The sequence below is a fragment of the Dermacentor variabilis genome, chromosome 1, assembly GCF_050947875.1.
Source record: "Dermacentor variabilis isolate Ectoservices chromosome 1, ASM5094787v1, whole genome shotgun sequence".
In the NCBI taxonomy this organism is placed as follows: domain Eukaryota; kingdom Metazoa; phylum Arthropoda; class Arachnida; order Ixodida; family Ixodidae; genus Dermacentor; species Dermacentor variabilis.
This window is the reverse complement of record NC_134568.1, coordinates 227,375,386-227,393,832: the sequence shown is the minus strand read 5'-3', so window position 1 is coordinate 227,393,832 and position 18,447 is coordinate 227,375,386. Positions and strand designations below refer to the sequence as shown.

Sequence of the window (18,447 nt, the reverse complement as noted above, 5' to 3'; positions counted from 1 at the left end):
GGGCGCAGCCTATTCGTGTTCGGAGGGGTGGAAGGGTGACGGGAAAGAGGCGCGCGGTGGCCGTTCGAGCAGCACGCCATCGTGCAGCAGTACAAATTTCTCGTTTTCTTTTTTTCTTTTCAAGGATTTCGCATTTCATTACCTTTTGGCTCGGACACCGAGCAGCCAGACTTCATCGTCATAACCGATAATGCGGCATCAGGGCATTGTAGTAAGCGGGTTATTTCATCATGCAAAACGTACAAAAGGTGACGGTGCAGCAGCTTATCATTGTTATAACCGATATAGTAGTGTTAAAACCGGTATCGTTATAGGTGGGTTCGCCTGTACTCTGAAGTCGACTCATCGTTCGTTATACCCGATATATTGTTATACAGTCAACGACCGATTTTTCGAACCCTCTAGGGCTCGTAAAAACGTCCGAAAATTCAGGCAGTCTGAAAAAGTGACTGCATGCAAAAAAGCCGCACCTTTTTTCTTTTTTTCTTGGATCTAGAGGTAAAGGGCAAAGTGCCAATCTTCCGAAACCCTGCCAAAGCATCAATGAAGGTGCTATAAAAAGAGGCATTCAAAAACTCTGTATGCAGCCAACTGCCGGTTTATTATGTGCATGTGCATCGTCGGGCGGCCAGTGTTATTGCTGCAGTGGCTTGAAGAACTTGTTTATTGTTGTTTGGACGGCGTTTCGGTTGCATGCGATCTTATTCGCCTCAATCTGAGCAAGGGTCATGTCAGCACAGTACACCGATGAAAAAGTCAACAGTGCTCGCGTCAACTCGGCGCTTGTAGGCGGCGCAGGCATTGGCTCCTCATTTTCAACATCGGAGTCTTCTGAATCCCCCACAACCTGACGAACTATTCCCTCGTCAGTCAGTTCTACGCAGAAGTTGAGCTCGTTGTCAACGTCAACAAACAGTTCAAAAGTTATTTCCGTGGGTATGGTACTGCTTTCCACGCTTCGATGCCATCGGCGAGTATGACGAAGACGGAGTGGGGGGCCATCGAAGGCAAGCGAAATCCTCAAGTTGCGAACAGTGGAGTTCGCTGACGAGCGTCGAAGCACCTAGGCCTAGCGTCGCCGAGCACACTTGACACAACAGCACAACCACACACCACGCTAGCCAAAACATGGCCTGCGCAAACAAACGAAATAGCGCCGCTCCGGAAACTCCGCCGGAAGCGGAAGTGCGGCCAGTTGCGGCGATGAACATAGCCAGCGTGGCCAGACCATATTGGTGTGTGACGGCTAGATTCGGCTAGTTGTAGTTCAAAGCGGTGATATGCTTCGGCTACAAGTCGATTTCCTTCGCAAGGGCGCTGCGCGAGGAGCCAAAGGACCTTCCGTCGCGTCAAAAAGTCCGGAAAATTGGACGGCGGACGGCGGTGGGTTTGAGGGTCCGAAACTTCAGATATCCTTATACATTGATTCTATGGGGCTCGTGGCGGTGCCGCGAAGACGTGCGAAATATCAGGCATGTCCGAAAATTTGGGCATGCGAAAATTCAGTCGTTGACTGTATGTAGTATCGTTATAAGTGGACTGCACCGTATCAGTGAACAGCTTCCGCACGTCGGCTAGCCACGGAGTCAGTATAAAGTAAAACCTCATTAATTCGGATATCACTGGACCAAGGAAATTTCTGAATTAGCCGAATGTCGAATTATTGAGGGTATCAAGAAAACAATAAACAAATGTTTATACGTCGAGACACTTTTATTTACTGAATGTATCAGCAAATCCAGTTTTTATTTTGTACAAAAGCAGTATGTAAGTTGTAATTCTCTTCATCTTGCAACTGATTAGTGCTCGCAGTGGCAAAGGCCTCGCAACTTTCATTGCAGTGTGGCCGTGACACAAGACCTGCATCTTCATCGAAGACATGCTTTACACTGTGACGGGCACGTGCGAATTATTTTTTCGCCAGTTAGCTGGTCAGCAATAGATCGCCTATCCATTGCAGTGTAGCTGGCGGGTTTGATGCCAGCATGCCGGCCGCGGTAGAATGAATTTTTGACCCCAACAGCTTCCTCCATGTTTATGATGCTGTGCTGAGTCAAAACAAAACTACTGCTCTCCAGAACTACTGTGATTGAAACCGTGGTCACTGTCGATGTAATCATAGATGGCTGCAACAAACGGTCACATTGAGTCAAAACAGATCTACCATTTGCCGTAGCCATTTCGGACGAAACAGCGATTGCTATCAACACAATCACAGAGGGTGACTAAGCACTTCTGAAGCCCACGATCCACGCGCATTGAGTGAAAAAAAAACTACTGCTTGCTGCAACTGCTGCGAACGAAACCGCCGCCAATATTCATGCGATCATGAATGGTGACCACCCAGTTCAGGAGCCATGCGGCCAATGCGCGCTCCGAGTCAAAATGAAATTTCTGTTTGCCGCAGCCATTGCGGATGAAACTGCCCTTGCTATTGATGTGATCACAAATGGTGACTCTGCAGTTTGGAAGGCACCTAGCCAATGTACACTGAAGCAGAACCGAACTACTGCTTGCTGCCCATATGTGCCACGACCGTTACAGTGTCACAAGTGTTTAAAACTGGGCCACGTGAGTGCTGTATGTAAGAATCCTACGTCGTGCCAAAGATGTGGTAGTGCTCATCAGGTAGACTCCTGTGAAACTCACGCCATGAAATGAGCAAAATGCTCCGGAGCCCATGAAGCAACATGGTGGCAGAGGCAGAGGAGAGACAAATTCTGAGAAAAATGGTTTCATTTGCTCAACATTTCTTTCATGCTTCTTGACACGCTCATTAACACAGCGCCCGGTCTGACCTATATAGGAACGACCGCACGAAAGGGGGATCTCGTAGACAACCCCTTCGGCACACTTCATGAAAGGTCACCCATGTTTCGTTCCACAGCCTTTTTCAGTACTTTTTTCTTTTCTTTTGGCGATTTGGGAGCAAAGGCTTCCGAACTTCCTTGGGGCTGAAAACACAAGCGGGACGCCATATCTGCTCACTACCTTCTTCAGATTGTGGGCCACCTTGTGCACATACAGCACAGCCACCGGTCTCACCTCTTGCCGAGGTGCCGAGGGCCCAAGTCTGCCTAAGCACATCGGGACCTGTCCCTCACGCTGTGCGTGAGGTACAGGTCCCGATGTGCGATGGACGATGTGCGGATTCTTGCCCGAAGTAATGATACTAGAGCAAGGGAACTTGTTGAAGCCTATCACATAGGCAAGAAAGGCAGCTTGTGCGTTAGCGAAACTGCGATATCATTATATAAGGCCGAGATGAGGTTTCTTGAGTGTTGTGTGTCATGAATGTTTGATTAGATACGTGAATGAAAGTTTGCTCTGTGTGCATGTGTTGACTGACGGTATATATATGCCTGCGTTCTGTGAATGAAACAGTTGCGAGTGGTGCCCTGTCCTGTTCTCTTCTCTTGTGTGTGTCCGTTTATTTGGCGTCCTTATATTTTATAATGAACAGCTACCAACTAGCCCAACAAGAAGTGCTTTTAGTACTGGGCGCTGCTTTGCAGAACAGGCACACTTTCGATATAATTTTATTCAATTACTATCCTCCTGAGGCTCGGGAGTGCATTTTGTGTCACAGATTTATTTCATATCTTTAAATTAAGCTATTTTGGTTTCAAGAAAACCATTAAACCACATTTTATAGTGTTTTGAATATTTGCAGGTAGACACAGCAGTCTCCAATATATTGGACATTACTGCTACTCCAAAGACTGTATTGCACTCAGCACCCAGTTTGTACATATTCCTTTAATCATCCCAAATACTAAGAAATGCTTAAAAATACATTGTCCCTTACATACGTACCCACAAATTCACTTATTTTTGCAATGAGCGCTGTGACAAAGCTCACGCTTCGGTGGACCTCCTATTTCGCCATTTTCAAAGTTCCTGCTTTGGCAAGAAACAAGCGCACGTAGATCACGCCTTCCAGATTGCAGAACAGGTCCCAGAGCAAACGAAAACAGGTTTTCCATCAGGTCATCGGTTTTTCCATGGCCACTGCACCCATCTTTGTAATGTCCAATATATTGGGCAAATGCTTAACACCGTGAGCAGCGATACAGGCAAACACCTCAAATGAAATGTTCGGAACGAAATGTTCGAAACAGCGAACAGGAAGGGAAGTGCTTCGCCAGTTGCGCCAACTTTTGCTCCAAACCATTGAGCTGCACCAACCTGTGCCAAAACACTCATTTCGAATGAACTTGCCAAATTTAGCAGCATGTGCATGTGCACTGGCAACCACACAGCCATAAACATGCGTTGGTGACAGCGCTTAACACTGCAATCCAAGCCTAAGCAATCCGTTTCTGCATTAGCGTCGTTGGAGTGTGGCTGTGTTTAGTGGCATAACTGTAACGAGGCCACAAGAAAATGAAAATCGTTTTATGCTATACTATGCATTACGAATGTTTTATAAAAGTGTTTATAAAAGGACTGCTCAAAGAACGATGGAACGAAAAATGTTAGGCATAATGTCTAAAGACAGGAAGGGAGTAGTGAGGATCAGAGAGCAAACAGGGATAGCTGATATTCAAATTGACATTAAGAGAAAGAAATGGAGCTGGGCAGGTCATGTAATGTGTAGGTTAGATAACCGGTGGACCATTAGTGTTACAGAATGGGTGCCAAGAGAAGGGAAGCTCGAGAACGGCAGAAGACTAGGTGGGGTGATGAAATTAAATTCGCAGGCGCTAGCTGGAATCGGTTGGCGCAGGACAGGGGTGATTGGGGATTGCAGGGAGAGGCCTTCATCCTGCAGTGGACATGAAATAGGCTGATGATGATGTTGTGCATTGCTGTATCTGCGGACTAGCTAAAGACGAGTTGAACTGGCGCTCATTTCATGGAGCAGTCGGGAATGAAAGCCGCAATGAATGAATAAGGTCGCACAGTCTGCTCAGCGTGTAACTTATCAGTTTCGGCATAAATTTTAGCTCTCGTTTTTACGCCCTAGTGGTGCATCTGCGTCGATTAATGAGCGAACGCTGTGCATGTTATGTTCTATGTCTATTTCGAACATTCGCCGTGCCCGGTTACAGGCTTGATAGTGTGGCACACTGACAAACGATCTGCTTGCTTTCATGAAGCTTCTTGGTCAGAAATATCCAATGGCACCCACAACTGTCACTCAACTATGCACTCAGGCTACACTATTTTCTGCCCGGCCACACTACCCAAAATCAAGCTCTTGCTGCCACAAAAAGCAAACCAAAAATGTAAACTTCCATATTTAGTCAACCTTAGCGGCCAAATTGTGGTCATAATTAAATGTTCGACAAAACCACAAACCTCCGAAATTTTGTTAGCTGCAACGATATCCATGTCATGACTTGCACAGATCGAGTCCAAAAATTTTAATAAACCATTGTTCAGTGAACTAAATATCAGTTGCCGTTTTGCACTGGCTTTATTTATATGGCGGAACTGCGAATAAGCCCAAATAATTGAGCTTATTAAAAATATTGGACGACGCCACCGACTGGAAAGCCAGTAAAAATGTTTATCCCATTGTTATTTTAAAAGATACCTTGGAGCTTTTTCTTGGCAAGTGATGTGAAATACTGGCAAACGTGCAGTGACTAGTACGTCACTTCACATTTATTCTGATGTATTCTGCTATCTTAACTGAAGGTCGCCAAGAATTGAAAATTACGTGAGGGCACTATGCGAATGGTGGTCACTGTACCTTGAGCGTTGTTAATGGTGGCCACTATGAATATTTCTCGTTCATTGGGCACGCATATGTTTAATTAGCTAAATTTATAAATTTAACAAATCGATAAGGTGTCAATGAAAAAATGTTGTGGATGATGTTTACAAATGACCAATGACAGCATTTCAAATAACCTAGGATTCGTGAAGAACCGGCTGTGGTGGCTTACTGGCTTTGGTTTTGCACTACTAATGTTGCGAGATCAAATCCCGGCAGCCACGTTTCGATGAGTATGAAATGCAAAAACACCTGTGTACTGTGCATTGGGTACACATTAAAGAACTCCAGGTGCTCAAAATTAACCCAGATTACCCCACAACGGCGTGCCTCATAATCATATTGTTTTTGGCGCGTAAAACTCCAGAGTTTAATGGCAATTTAATTTGTTAAGACTTTTCTAAAAGGAAAGAAAGACCATGAAATAAATAATAAGAAGAATGCTGCACACCAAAGATTGCATCAATGTTTGTGGAAACCTCGTCAAATAGGGGGACTAGGAACGAGCAGCCGTGCTGTTTTCTCGCCGTTAGAGTCATGTCAGCAGTTTTTGGTGCTCATTTTCGGTCCCTCTCGAAAGTGAAGTAGCACGATCTTGTAACGGTTCACTTTCCGAGCCATTACAAGACCGTGGCCCAGGTTTGCGCATTGGTAATATACACAATGCACCAATGATGACATTTACATATGAGACCATGTTTATTACTGGTGCGGGGACGCGTTGTCGTGTATGTGTGTGTTTTTTGCAAGCTTCTTGTGGGGTCCCCCTCCGGACAAAGGGATCACAGAAGACCTAGGTCGTTATATACACTGTTATCAGTCATTTCTCAACATATTCCACAACCTTTGCATTGATGCCTTCTTGAATAAGTAAGGTAACAAATGTTAGTTCATTAAAATTAAATATTAGTTGCTTGTTCGCAATGAAAAAAAAAAACTCGACTAGCATTAACACTAGCATATCAATATTAGAGTAAACGCCGTTCACGGAAAGCCCTCGGTTACTTCTTGGCCACATTTAGTAGGCACATCCAGTATGTAATATAATGATTGTTTCTGAGAAATCTGTATGGGTTTCCTTTGTAGCTTCATGCTACAGTCAGGTGCAGGACAATTTTTCCTTGCGGGCCTCCACATAACTGATCTGCCGTAACCTAATAGTATTCTACAAAGTGAAATAAGGAACACCTTTTCTTCATATGCCTGTATTTCATTCATAATGACATTTGCCAAGCTGCTCCAAAATGCATATTTACTGCTCCAAAATGCATATTTACTGCTCCAAAATGGACAATTCATGCTCCAAACCTGCTCCAGAGTGCCAAATTTGCTGCTCCCAGAGCTGCTGCAAAACTTTCTTGGCCGTTTCCATCCCTACGAGAAACTGGCCCACCAGCGCCACCTGAGTCGAGCGTCACATGCCTGCCGTGCTGTCATTGGCAGCGGCCAAACGACGGTGTGGTTGTTGGACAGGTTGGAAGAGAAAAACCGGCCTAGTTTGTTGCACGCTAGACGTCCAATCTGGCTCTATGGAACAGAAAAATGCCTTGGACCATGCTGCTGTTTTGGGGCGTTGAACACAGTATCGGGCACTGAATTGTACCATGTCTCCTACTTTTGTCACACGATAGGTGTCAGATCTGCCCCTACGGCACGGTAAAGTGCCTTGAACCCTGCTGTTGTTTTGATACACTGTATGGGATGCTGAATTGTAAAAAATTTTCAAACATTTTTTCCCCGTATAATGAATGTGCTCCTCAACTTCGCAAAAAAACTTTTTGAGAAAGAAACGTGCATTTGGTATGCGAGTATATACGGTGGGTGTTTTCTGCTAGAGATACCGTGTCATTGAAGTATACACTGTCCAAGATGGTGAATACTGCTGCCAAGACAGACACCACAACCATTGAGGGTCACGATTGTAGTTATAATTGTGTTCAGGTTCTTACATGCTGAATCATCGAGCTCAAATTATGTGGTCGATTTCAGAATTGAAATAATGAATTCTCATGCATATGTATGGGCCAGCTGGGATTGATTGAACGGGGTGAGGATTGAATTAACTGAAAATTGAATTTGCCTAGTTGAAATTTAAAAAATCTTATGGTATTGCATTTGTAAAGATTAACTGTCAAGAACTATGGCTGTTTCATTATCAAATGCTTCTACTACAGTCAAACCCACTTATAGCGATCCCAGATATATGGATCTATCGGTTATAACGACCACACATGTCACAGCGTTCACAATTTTTGACCCTGCCTATTGAAACTGTGTCCAGATTTAAGACACATTTTCAAAAGCGCTCTATTGTTACATGAAACACTTCAAAGTCGGTCACTGTAAACAGAGGGCACACACAAAGTTCCAAGGCACGGAGGCACAACCAAACTGGGCACACGGCGGTGCACACCTTCCCCCGCTCCATTATGACCACGAAGATCTACCGCCGACATGAGCAAGCACTTGATGTGGATTTCAGAAGCCACGAGGAAAGTCAATCATTGCTTTCAACCATGCTAGGGTAACCGTGCTTTCAAGGCATGTCTCTAGCAGGCTTCAGGGCGAAGCAGTTATGCAGCGTAACTGTGGCCTCTGATCTCGAAGGCAATGACAGCAGCACACTAGTACGTAGTTTTCCGTGCGGCACCTTGGTGGCACCATGTGCACTACGTTATGTATGCTGTTTGGACGATTTGAACCAATTTGAACCAACGGCTGCTCAAGCGCTGCTGTCTATACTCACGTGGCCTGAGCCGGAGTGAACACGGCATGACATGCCGCTGCAACATGCAAAGTAGCAAAGAGTAGTTAGTTACAGTTCGTCGATGCTTCATTTACGTTTTTGATGATAATGGTATTCGTGATGGCATTCTACCTTTTGAACTTCGCTCTTTTTTGGCTGAACTGGCATTAAAATTTAATTCTTTGGATGATATCTTTAACGAAAGCTTGCAGTTAGATGTGGAAAAGTTTCGGAAATGAAAATGAAGGTACTGAATACCAAAAATCCTATTTTTGGACCAAAGTGGTATCGAATCATGATTGCCGTCACCAGCTACAGTTCTGTTCATTTTTGCGTATTCTGAAGTATGAGTCCATATATAACGAAATACTGATAGAACGACCACTTTTTGCGGAACTAATAGAGTTTGTTATAAACAGGTCTGACTGTGTCCCTAAAGTGGCTAAAGTTTATTGACTACAACATAATTGGATGCTTTATTTTTGTGCAGCCATTCGTGAGGACAGGACTCGGGGTGGACGAAGCACGTACCAGTGCTCATACTCTCTGCCATCACAGCTTGTTGGCAGCGATTCTCGTCTTACCTCAGAATCTGGTGACTTGCCCGTGGAACCCATACCCCTGTTGCAAAAAGGTATTGCAAAAGAATATTATTCTATTGTGATAAATCATGTACTGCTTGAATTGAGCAAAGTAGTGTGTCACCTGTTCATTAGCCTTTTATTTTGTGTTACTAAGCCAAGGAAGTTGCCAAGTAAGTGATGGGTTGATAAATGCATGCCTCATCGACTGTTTGCTTTATCGTCTTTTCACTTTTGGTTTTTAGGAGGGGCTGGCAGTGCATCAAAATAGGAACACCACATATTTCTACATGTTGTGAAGGCAGGGTTTGTGTGCCATTGTGCAGGCAGATGAAAAAAAAAAGGAAGAATGGGTGTGTTGCGAAGCATGCAAAGTATCAGTTATCGTTATGAAGTCTTAGTGGCGTTATCAGTTGGCGAGTGTACGTTTATTCAGCCAGTTATCGTTATACAGCACGTCTGAATTTTAATTTTTTGAGATGTTGGTCATCGACTATAATTTGGGTGGAAGGCTCAAACTCACACCAGCCGTGATGAGAATTACGAGAGAACACAATGGCATAATGAACACAATGACGAGAATGAAGAGAGAAGACAGGATGAGGCGCTTACTCACAACTGAAAGTTATTTGAAAGGAAACAAATATATGCAAGCAAAAAAAAAAAACAGTAAAAGGGTGGCACGTGCGTGTCAAGGATCACGGGTGATGCTTTTGAAGGCAACATTATAAATTTTAAAAAATAACTATAGAGAAAGGTAAACTCCTTATCATGTAGCAAGACCGAGGGGTGGCTGGCGCAGTTATCTCCTTATTTATTTATGTGCTAGGCCTCTGCCATTTCACGGGTTAGCTACACATCGGAGAGGTGCAGCAAGTCAGAACACTAAGCAAAGTTCACGAACTCGATCCCAGTTCGCAGCATTTTTTTTTTTTTTTTCCATACTGTTGTTCAGTTCACTGATTGTTTCTTTCTGTACTTACGTTATGCCTTGTGTAATTGTGGAAACTTTGAATATTAAAGTCTGTCTTGGGCGATGGATTCCCATATCCCTTGCTCCTTAAATCTTCCCCTACGGCGGGGAAATAGTGGGAAGGATGGCGTTGACGAAGTTCCTGAGGACATGTGATGGCACACTCTGCAAGAACTGGCAGAATCCACGTTGACAGGCAGCATGGTTCTGTGTGGCTGCCGTCCAGATATGCAGCTGTCACAGTGGTTGATGATGACGGGCTCAGGACAGCTTGCCCTCAAGGCCTGCACTGAAAGGTCCATCCGGAAACAGTGGGCCAGGACTAACAAAACGGCGTGCGTGCCAGCACAAGCAACCTCATACCTACGTGTCATCGTGGGAGTATGATGGTGGATCTTCCCGTGTTGTGGCTGTTACGTACTTTAGCTTCGGACCAAGAGAAGAGGCTGCACTGAAATTTGGGGCCAAGACCACAGGCAGGGACGTGAAGGATGGCAGCAATAATAAATTTAGATGGCTTCACTCGTTCTTCAATATCGCTGCAATGCACTCTACAAACACTTATAGTTACGGCAGTAGAGGCTGCCGCAGCGTCGGCTGCCTTATTGATGAACAACACATCTACTGCATAGCTTTACGCGGCAACAGAAAACAACCAAGCCTGTCTGAACAAAGCTAATTGCATCGACCAAGTTCTCCCAGTTCCATTACAGCATGAAAGTGGGTATGCTTGTCTGAATAAAGCATTCTATGGTCCCTGGAGATTTCTGTTATACCATCTGCAAAATACAGTTGACTCTCGTTACAACGGACCCTGATAATCCGTCAAAAAATGGCCGTTTTATCCGAAGTCCGTAATATCCTAAACACCTCACATCCGAAACTTTCGTCGCAGTCTCTAACAAATTTATTGCAAAGAGGGAGTGACGAACATCCAAAGTAAAAACAAAAAAAAGTCAGTTTCGCCCGAAAGGTGAAGCATCGATTGTGATAGCAAATTAAGCAAGCGCAGCAGCAGCAGCTAGCGAATTGACCTTCGTGCTGTTTCTCGCTTCAGTGCAGACTGAACATCAAAAGCGCAGCGCATACGAAGCTACCGGCACTTGGCGCACTTTGTTCACGTTGCAGATTGCTTTCAAGATATGGCGCCGGCGCCGGTGCGTACTTTGTCCACATCGCAGATCACTTTCAAGATAAGGCACCCAAGCTTGCAAGCACTTTGTCCACATCACAGATTGCTTTCAAGATACAGCGGCCGCACCGTAAGCAGCCGCTGCTGAAGTAGAACCCTCTCTCTCGCCTCCCTGCCCTCTGTGCCTCGCGTGCGAAAGAAGTCTGTGCATTCCCGCCACACCTTCCTCCCTCGCGCGCGCGATATTGAGCTGCAATAGTCGGCTGACCCTCGCAAGTCAGTTGTCAGCCCGTGTCAACACGGCAAAAGTATGTTTTATACGCCCGATTTTGAAAAAAAATTTACACTAATTTCGTCCGCTGTCACCGATAGTCCGTTGTAGCGCGGTCCGTTAAAGGCGAACTTTATTGCATTAATAAATTAGGTAAAACAAAATAATGCTGAAAAATGGTCCTTTATATCCAAAAGTCTGTTGTACATCGGTCCGTTGTAACGAGCGTAGACTGTATTGAGTTTGTCTGAACAAAATGAGCCTTCTGTTTCGAACGAGATTTACCAGCTCGCGTGAGTATATTAGAGCTAGTATGTTCCCACTAAATGTCATGGCATGGCCGTCTTTGAACATGCAACAGGCAGCTCCAAAGGCCCTTAGGCCTAATCGTGTCCATGAGAGTAATCAATGCCCCAAAAGCCCCATAAAGGGTTCCACTGGGCCTCTGTGAGGAGATAGAGGCCTGAATAGCTAAGTGGTCCCCACTCGCTGCTCAACATTCAGCCTCCGAACTGATTCCTGGGACTGTGCCCCACTGACTCCCAACCAGCATTTCTGGTGCATGGCTCCCAGAGCCAAAGACACAAACAGGAGAAGCTATTACAGTGGAGCTGTTAGAACCTCGCTGGGTTTCTCTTGACATCCGCAGCTTCGCCGAGCAGGGGGAGAGAGAGCTGAGAGAGAGTGAAAGCAGAGTATAAAAATAGCATCGCGCAGCATATTGCCGCGTCGAGGGTGGGTGGAGCCTAGCCGGGGAGAAGGAGCGGTGCGGCGTAAAGCCCCTAAAACTTCGTAAAGTAGTGCCACTCTCCTCCTCCGCCTTCACACCTCCTCGTTTCTCCTCTCTTTCACGCTCCCTCCTCGACCATGGCGCCGCCTACGATGCTCGAGCGCAGCAGACGACCTTTCGCAGAGTGAATGCACGCATAGCAAGGCAGTGCTCTTTAGGCGTTCACGTTGGCTTTGCAGCTCCGCGTAACTTCGTGTACAACATAGAATTTCTAGTCGGATGCCTGTACAAATTCGGTGACGGCAGCTTTTGTTTCATTTTTTGATAACTATTTCTTAAAAAAGTATCTGAAGGAGTGTTAACGCTGTGCGTTGACGACTGCGAATGTATCGCTTGCCCTACAATTAGGTACGCAACATTTGTCAAGGGCGTGTCGCAAGATCTTGTTGCGAATGGTTGTAAATAGCACGTTTACCATCGAATGACAACCTCTTGGCTTCCAGCAAGCCCTCAGCCTAAAGAATCCGCGCCGCCCTTACCATGTAAATTCGCTGCGTGTATGAGCTATGATGTACAAAGGCTGATGGAGATCACTGCTCTGCAGGTTCGAAAGTGTATTGCAAGCTACAGTGCCGCCAACGTGCATGCTTGCCAATCTAAGCGCGCGCAAAGCCTCAGAGGTGGGCGCTGGTGCTATTATGTTTCTCGTGTCTCAACGCCGACAGAAATACCGCGGCCGATCATCGAGTCGGGACTGTGCGTACACAAGAAAATAAAATGAGTTTTTAGCATTCGTGCGCGAAGCGGGAGCGCGATAACAATGCTTGACTCAATCTCAAACAAGACCACTGTGGCCTTCAGTAATTTTTTCAGGTTAATGACTTATCACGAATAACACTTCATCGTGCGTTGGTTCGTCCGTTTACTAAGTGCCGTACTTGTCGCGAACTGAGGTGCATGCATTCAGGACGGTTGCACTCCCTTCGAAGTAACATTTACGAGACATGACTTTATTAGTCATGATCGCGCAAAGAATCCCCCCGCCATGACGCGGCCGAAATTGCGGCAAGTGAAATGATGTTTTATCCATAGGTTAAAATGATATGAAATGGCATTCGAGTTGCAAGTTAACAGTTTATTTTCACATAGATGCATTACAGATTTGCCTTTGCAGTTACAAGTCCGTATGCACCATTTGTCTCATTGCGTAAATAAATGCACCAGCCTAAGAGTCCTACAGCAAGCGCGTCTCAATTAGGCATAATGACTGTAGAAACTAATAGTGGCATAGACGAGCAAGCGAACGACTATATGAGCGCGCGAACTAAACGAGCGAGCAAACGACTAAGCACGAACGACGACTAAACCAGCCAGGGAACGGGCGGGCGACCGCACGTTTTCTTTGCGAGTGCTCCACCGCCGCATCTTAAGCTTCGCACACTTTAAAGCTCACGCGAATTAGCACATACGTCTCAATTACCTATGATGCGATCGCTCGACGACGAACGCACCGCGTAACACGGTTTCGGGAGAGCACGCACGCTTTTCATCGGTGCCTCTGTATATCGCAAATCCACCGGGCGACCGCCAACGAGGAACACGAACAAATGTGGCAAACAAAGCTAGTCTATCTAAAGAAGGCTAGTAAGTAACCACAAAAAGCAGAGAGTTGCTCTCCTGAGGCACTTTCATGATCGAGACTGCAATTTTATCAAAAGGACTGCGCTGAATCTTAAAAATTTTGTAATCACGTTATCGCACGCAACCTCGCGTGCCTGCGAACTCAAGCCGGTTGGCGTTCAAAACGATTAAGTGCACCAAATATGACTAACACGACCACGTAGTGTGCATATAAGCAAAGCAGACGTTGCATAAAAATCATGTTAAAGCGTGCGTACAAATGACAACATGCACAGTGAACTGTGCAATATCTACTACGTTGTTGCCTGCAGCACAATACGCAAGCCTGGCACATACAATACTCTGAGAGAGCCACAACTTACATCACATAGTCACGCGGAGGAAGTTGGTCGGAAGTTCTCCCTCCCGATTTGGTGAAGCCATGTCTTTCTTCTTAACGCGTTGCGCTTACCGGACGGTATCGCGAACATATTCTTGCCTTTCCTAAACCTATATTGGCATCCAAACGCGCAGCAGGTCATGGTAACAGAAAATGACATGAAGCGACGTCGCACTTGCCACAAAACATCCTTCCAGGCGTTCACAAGATCAAAAAAACACAGAATAGGAACGGAAGGAATGCCGCCAACAAGCACCGCTTCTCGAGCAAAGATGGCACTGAAGCGCGACTGTAAACAAACGAAGCCGGCGCAAGGGGCTACGTTATGCCATTAGGCCAATAGCGACGCGGCGTCGGCTTCGGCCAGAGTGCTGGAGGAGGAGGCGGCGTTCTTCAAAGTGTGGCACTACTTTACGAAGTTTAAGGGGCTTTAGTGCGGCGGGGACACAGGTGGTGCGACGTGTGGTCGCATGTCGAACCCGTGCGTTCGCTTCAGTGGTCCTCTTTCTCGCAGCGGAAAAAATTATGCATGGCTCTGCTATCGGAAATACCAGACACCAGCGGAGCTGGGGAGAAGCCCAGCAAAAGTTAGGCTAAGTGTGCAGTTTGGCACTATTTTACTGGCCTTCCCCTAGCTCCGCTGGTCTCTGGTGTTTGCGGCAGTAGAGTCACGCATAATTTTTACATATGTACAGGGAAGTTCAGCCACCGTGTCATTTGCTGCACTCGCTCATTTCAGGCGTGCTCCTCAGCACGGCCCATGCAGTGTCAATTTCTTCTTAGCGAAATTCACTGCAAATCTCGGTGTCCACAAGAATTCGGCGACACTAGTGCAGCATTACCTCACATTCAAGAAAGCGCATTCGCAACACAGCCAGCAATCGCACCTTTGGGCGAGGTCTAATGCTGGTCCGGAGGAAGCCTTCCTCGCATGGAACTGATTGTTGTCCCGTTTTCCAAGAGCTTGCCCCGCATTTGATGCCAAGTGTAAAAGGGGGTGGAGGGGTAAAACACTCTCAATGCTTATTGGTGTTACAGAGAGGAGTGAGTAAGTTCCATTATACAATACTAGAGATTAGGTTTGAAAAGCTTTGTGGCCAGGATTGTTGATGATGTAGGCGGGAAGGTAGTTCCATTCGGTGGATGTCGTCAGCAGGAACGAATTAAAATAAAGGTTAGTACGGCAGTTTGGTACGTGCACTTTAAACTGGTGGTCCACGCATGAGGAGATGTAACTTGGATGAACAGGTCTTGTTTCAGCTTAGGGTTTGTGAAATATATCTTATGCAAAAGGACATAGGCGAGCGAGTCACCTTTTAACTGACAATTCTGCTAGGTTGAGTTGAACTTTCATGGTAGATACACTTGCAGTGCAGAAATAATTTGACATAGTGAAATGCACAGAGTGATTCTGAGTGCTTTCAAATAATTATGTTTGGTACGTTGTGTGTGGATCCCAGATTTATGAAGCATACTCTAGTTTGGATCTGACGAGTGATTTATATAATGTTAGCTTAAGTGAAACAGGAGTACTAGAAAAATTGCAACACATGAAACCAATATAATATTTGGGGTTTTACGTGCCAAAACCACTTTCTGATTATGAGGCACGCCGTAGTGGAGGACTCCGGAAATTTTGGCCACCTGGGGTTCTTTAACGTGCACCTAAATCTAAGCACACGGGTGTTTTCGCATTTCGCCCCCATCGAAATGCGGCCGCCGTGGCCGGGATTCGATCCCGCGACCTCGTGCTGCAACACATGAAACCAAGTGCACAGTTAGCATTATGAAAAACATACTCAACATGTGTCTGCCATGACAGATTCTTTATGTGAATACCCAAGTATTTATAAAAAATGACAGGAGAGAGTACGAAATTATGAATTTTGTAGGGAAATGGTCTAGCAGTGTTGTAATGGGAAATCCTCATCATATACATTTTGTAGCGCTTAATTTCATTAACCCTTTGAGGGTGAATTTTTTTCACCATATGGTATCGCCCAGAGTCGATTTTTTTTTATTGCAGATTCCGATTCTTCTTGGGGATTTATTTTGAAAAAAAAATTACCATAATTACCTAGGGTGACCCATTACCCCATTACCTAGGGTGACCGTAAAGTGAGAAAAAAATATTTTGCGTTGGTATATATGCACTCTTCATTCATGAATGACAACAATAAAAAGGAAATAAATTTATCAGAATTAAAAATTTGATGCATTCTTGTGCACATAGTTCAAGGCTTTAAAAATCCGCACACGAGAATATTTCGCAAGCCTCAAATGTTCCTGCTCTTATGCTAATACGTACGTCCATAGCGTAATCGAACTGCGTAGGTGCATGCACTCAAGAAAACTGCTTGGTTGTGTGCCCACCAAAAAAAGCAACACGTGTGACAAACTTCCGCTAATCTTCACCTTATTGCCAACCAGCTAGGGCAATTAGTTTTCGCGAGTATTAAAGAAAAGAAAGTGAAACACATGCACGGCGGCATCCTTCCTATGCACACCCCTGTGAGCACTAAACGAGCGAGAAACAAGCGGTAGCCCTTTGAGCGATTAGGAACGAGATAGCCATCAGTTTCACAAGTGCAAAAAGGCGAAACCGCCCGCGAAACAAAATTCAAGCAGCCGCCCACCCGCGCGCACGCCAATGCACGAGCGGTGGTATATAAACGCGCGGGAGCAAACTAACGCTAAAACAAACCATGCAACGAAAACCGAGAGAGGGAGGCGCGTGAAAAAAATTCCCTGTATCCCCACATAGTGGCAGCACATCACAGAAAAGAAGTTAGGAAATTGGCACGCTTTTTAAACGTACAGATGGCGCTGTAAATATACAGCAGCGACCATTTTCGGACTTGTTTGTGGCGCCATATATTTACGTCATTGACCGTCAAAGGGTTAACCAATGATTGCACTAAGACGACACATTATCAAGCTCTGCCTGAAGTAAGAAAGAATCTTCGGGTTTAGTTATCTCATGATAAATGACAATCATTGGCAAACAGCGTGAATGGTAGAAGTGACAATGTCAGGAAGATCATAATTATGAGGAACATTCCGAAAGTAAGTTTCGGCGTTTATTTTTACACTGAAACTTTTGTGCCAAAAAAAAAAAAATACTCCATGGCATCATGCACTATGCACCAGAGAGATACACATGCGAGAGATATGCCACATTCTCCTGACCCACGTGCGCATCCGTGAGTTACGAGAAAAAAGACATGGGAACTGTGCCTAGGCAACTATAGGCACGCTTTCACCCGTTTGTCCCTAGCAATTCAAGCTGACTATGCGTGGTTTAGCAGTCACAGCATCTCACTCATGATTGGGAGGTACGTTGTTCGAATACGTGTTCTATGCTCTCTTTTCCTTTTACTGCGATAGCAATTGTATGGACACTGCAGGCGCATTTCTGCCATCGCGATGAGGTTCCGTATAAAGTCCACGGGTGATAAAATCGTTGCTGCATGCTGTATGCGCAAATGAAAGCTTGCAAGAGTGAGCCAGCGAACGCAGCTTAATCTCTCATGTGCGAGCGAGAAAGTTGGGGCCGGAAGTGCGGCCTCTCCTGTCGCGCGCAGGGCACAGGGGTGAGGCAAGGGAGGGAGTGGGGGTGGGGGTCTTCTCAGGCAGCTGCTACTTACGGCGTGGCCATTTATCTCAAAAGCAATCTGTGACATGGCTAAAGTGAATGTTTGCACGAGCCTCATCTTCAAAGTGATCTGCGATCTTTGCAATGTGTGCGCAGTGCAGGTAGCTTCGTATGCACGAAAGTCAATTCAATTGCTGCTACTGCCACGATTCCTTTCTCCAGCATTTTGACAGCAAGTTTGCGCGCTCATTGAGCAAGATATGTTCCTGTTTACCTGTGCGTGTGTGACACCATGTTTCTTAATTTAGTTAAAACACGTTGGCGGGCTAGTTGGAATGTATAAGCACGACTGAATGAGGACATAGAAAGAAGCAGACACACAGAGAGTGCTTTGTCTGTGTGTCTGTTTCTTTCTATGTCCTCAGTCAGTCGCGTTTACACATTATATAATTGTTAATTTAGTAATTGAATGTTTATAAGTTTATACGGCCGATAAAACTACTATCCTTACTTCGTATAGCTATCTACTAATTTGCTATCGCAATCGGTGCTTTGCCTTTCAGGCAAAACTGCTTCTTTTTCTCCCCACTCCCCTTTTATATATATTGTTACGGTGAAGGGAAGGAAGAAGTTGGATTGGACTAGAGGAAGACGAAGTCTGGGAGTTGCCTGAA

At 45.4% G+C, this 18,447-nt stretch overlaps 1 protein-coding gene across 2 annotated transcripts in view; it reads left to right on the top strand.

The window, feature by feature from the left end:
• Hr39 (Nuclear hormone receptor FTZ-F1 beta) overlaps positions 1–18,447 on the top strand; it is a 145,976-nt gene that overhangs the window by 83,297 nt on the left and 44,232 nt on the right. For both annotated transcript variants that reach the window (XM_075670232.1, XM_075670237.1), the window contains one exon: positions 8,962–9,105. In XM_075670232.1, coding sequence (XP_075526347.1) covers positions 8,962–9,105 — 144 coding nt within the window. The remainder of the gene's footprint in view (positions 1–8,961; positions 9,106–18,447) is intronic.